This window comes from Gracilinanus agilis, chromosome 2, assembly GCF_016433145.1.
Source record: "Gracilinanus agilis isolate LMUSP501 chromosome 2, AgileGrace, whole genome shotgun sequence".
Taxonomy (NCBI): Eukaryota; Metazoa; Chordata; class Mammalia; order Didelphimorphia; family Didelphidae; genus Gracilinanus; species Gracilinanus agilis.
In genome coordinates, this window is record NC_058131.1 from 472,255,505 (window position 1) to 472,257,560 (window position 2,056).

The 2,056-nt window shown below is 38.6% G+C and overlaps 1 protein-coding gene across 1 annotated transcript; it reads right to left on the reverse strand.

The window, feature by feature from the left end:
• Positions 1 to 264: 264 nt before the first annotated feature.
• Positions 265 to 661, reverse strand: CD247 (CD247 molecule; the record flags this gene model as incomplete). Its single annotated transcript, XM_044659966.1, is given in 4 exon segments — positions 265 to 400; positions 402 to 437; positions 439 to 574; positions 577 to 661. Coding segments are annotated over 4 exon segments (393 nt in total), but the record flags the coding sequence as incomplete, so codon positions are not given.
• Between the last annotated feature and the right edge of the window lie 1,395 nt (positions 662 to 2,056).

Below are 2,056 nucleotides of genomic sequence, written 5' to 3' on the forward strand. Positions count from 1 at the left end.
CAAAATCATAATCCCTGAGGTTGGCATTCTCCTGAAAGATTCAAAGGTATAATAATTAACAGAGCCAGTAACCAAATGTTATGATATACTTACAAAGGCAAACTCATTGATGTAAGGAATATGAATGACCAAATTAACTTAAGATTCATTCCACAATGAATTGGTTGCTGGGAAGTGAATTATTATTATTTTTTCTTGGTGAAGGTTTCTTGTAATTGGGTGTCCTTGCAAACCTTTCCATGCAGTTGGTGGCATATATTCCTATTAATGAGGAGGCAGGGGCTGTATGGTGGGGGCCATCATAGGTGTCTTCAGTGGCTGGCTGAGACCTTGGTACACACTATCATTTCCTTTATCTCATCTCTGCTGACAATCATCTTTCATTGCAATCTCTTTATGTTTCCACCATCTTGTCTTTCCACAGTGATATGTACAGTTTCTTATGGTTTCTTCCTTTTCTCTTTCCCTCCAATCTCTGGGCCATGACCTCTTCTCTTATTTAAAATGTCATACTCTTCTCTGAGTCCTAGGGTGAGCTCATTGTAAAGCTGATTCTGGTCCTATTGATAGCTCAGACACTATAAATCTTGCTGAATTTTGCTCTCAGGGACAGGGGGGTGATAATAACTCCATAAATGAAGAGGATGTTATCTAGAAGGTAACATAATCAGTCTAAATTCTGGGCCTTATGTATGCTCAGAATCACTCCAGGAGCTGTGTGTCCACACTCTCAATCTATATGCCTTTTCATCTTTTAGGAACTCTCTCATTCCCTTGGCTCAGGCTCAAGGCCCTTGGGGAACTCTAAGCAAGTTGATGCCAATTTCTTTAAAGTTAGAAAGGGAACAAATAGCAAAGAAACAGTGTTTCCCAGCAGATAATTTATGGTATAGACTGTTTGCTAAAGAGGTCAAGGAGAGAAAGATAAGCCATCCAGAGTCATGATTTGCTCTGGGCACATGGGTTTCCTTATTCATGCAATTCCTATTTATGGTTTCTATAAGAACGTCTCCCCATAGACACTCTGTATTTTGGCTAGGAATATGTCCCAGAAATATAGGTTAACTAATATTTTGATTTTCTTTATTTCTACTAATGATTTGATTTCTTTTGCACTTGCCTTATCATTTAGTAAATGTTTTATGTATAAGATATAATGGTGTCATTATGACTGATTTTGTAAATAGGAAGGATATTGGTGCAGATCATCAAGTCCTAAAGTGATAAGTAGTAGGAGTGTATCTCCACAAGTAGGTTACTTCTAGGACCTTTAAAGGTGTTTTTTGTTTATAGTTTTTTTTTTTTTTTTAATCAGCTACGTGATCCTAGCGGTAGTCTTGAAAACCTCTAATTCTACCAATATGAATGTAGATTGGGGTGATAAATCCTGTGTTAAGAATAAAAATTAATCTTGGACATAGACTAAATTAATCAGTATTTATTAGTAAAGAGAGAAATGAGGTTTCCAACCTTTCTAACTTAAAGTAAGATCAGGTCCCAGATTCCAGAAATGGCTAATAGAAGGCTTCTTCCACAAATCCAAAGGAATGACTGAGAGTGAGTGAGCATCATGGGCTGGCTTTTTAAGTCCCATCTATATTTCCTATCTACACCATTACCATCTACACCCCCTGGATCCTTCAGTTGGCTCATGGCCCTGTCAGCCTCCATATTTCATATCTACTGGCCTCTAAGACGTTTAACTGTTGGGAACCTAGCGCGCCATGCTGGCAGACCCAGACATTTGACTCTGTCACTCTCATGGCCACTTATTGTGATGAGTCTTCCAGGATTGGACTGGGTTGGAGGTCCCCCAGATATTTAATTCACACACTTAATAAGAGAAAGTAATGAAGTATTGGTACCATACCTGGTCTATATATCTATATAAACCACCACAATGATAATATACACATACATTCTCTCTCTCTCTCTCTCTCTCTCTCTCTCTCTCTCTCTCTCTCTCTCTCTCTCTTTCTCTCTCTTTCTCCTTCTCTCTCTCTTTCTCTCTCTCTCTCTCTCTCTTTCTCTCTCTCTTTCTCTTTCTCTCTCTCTC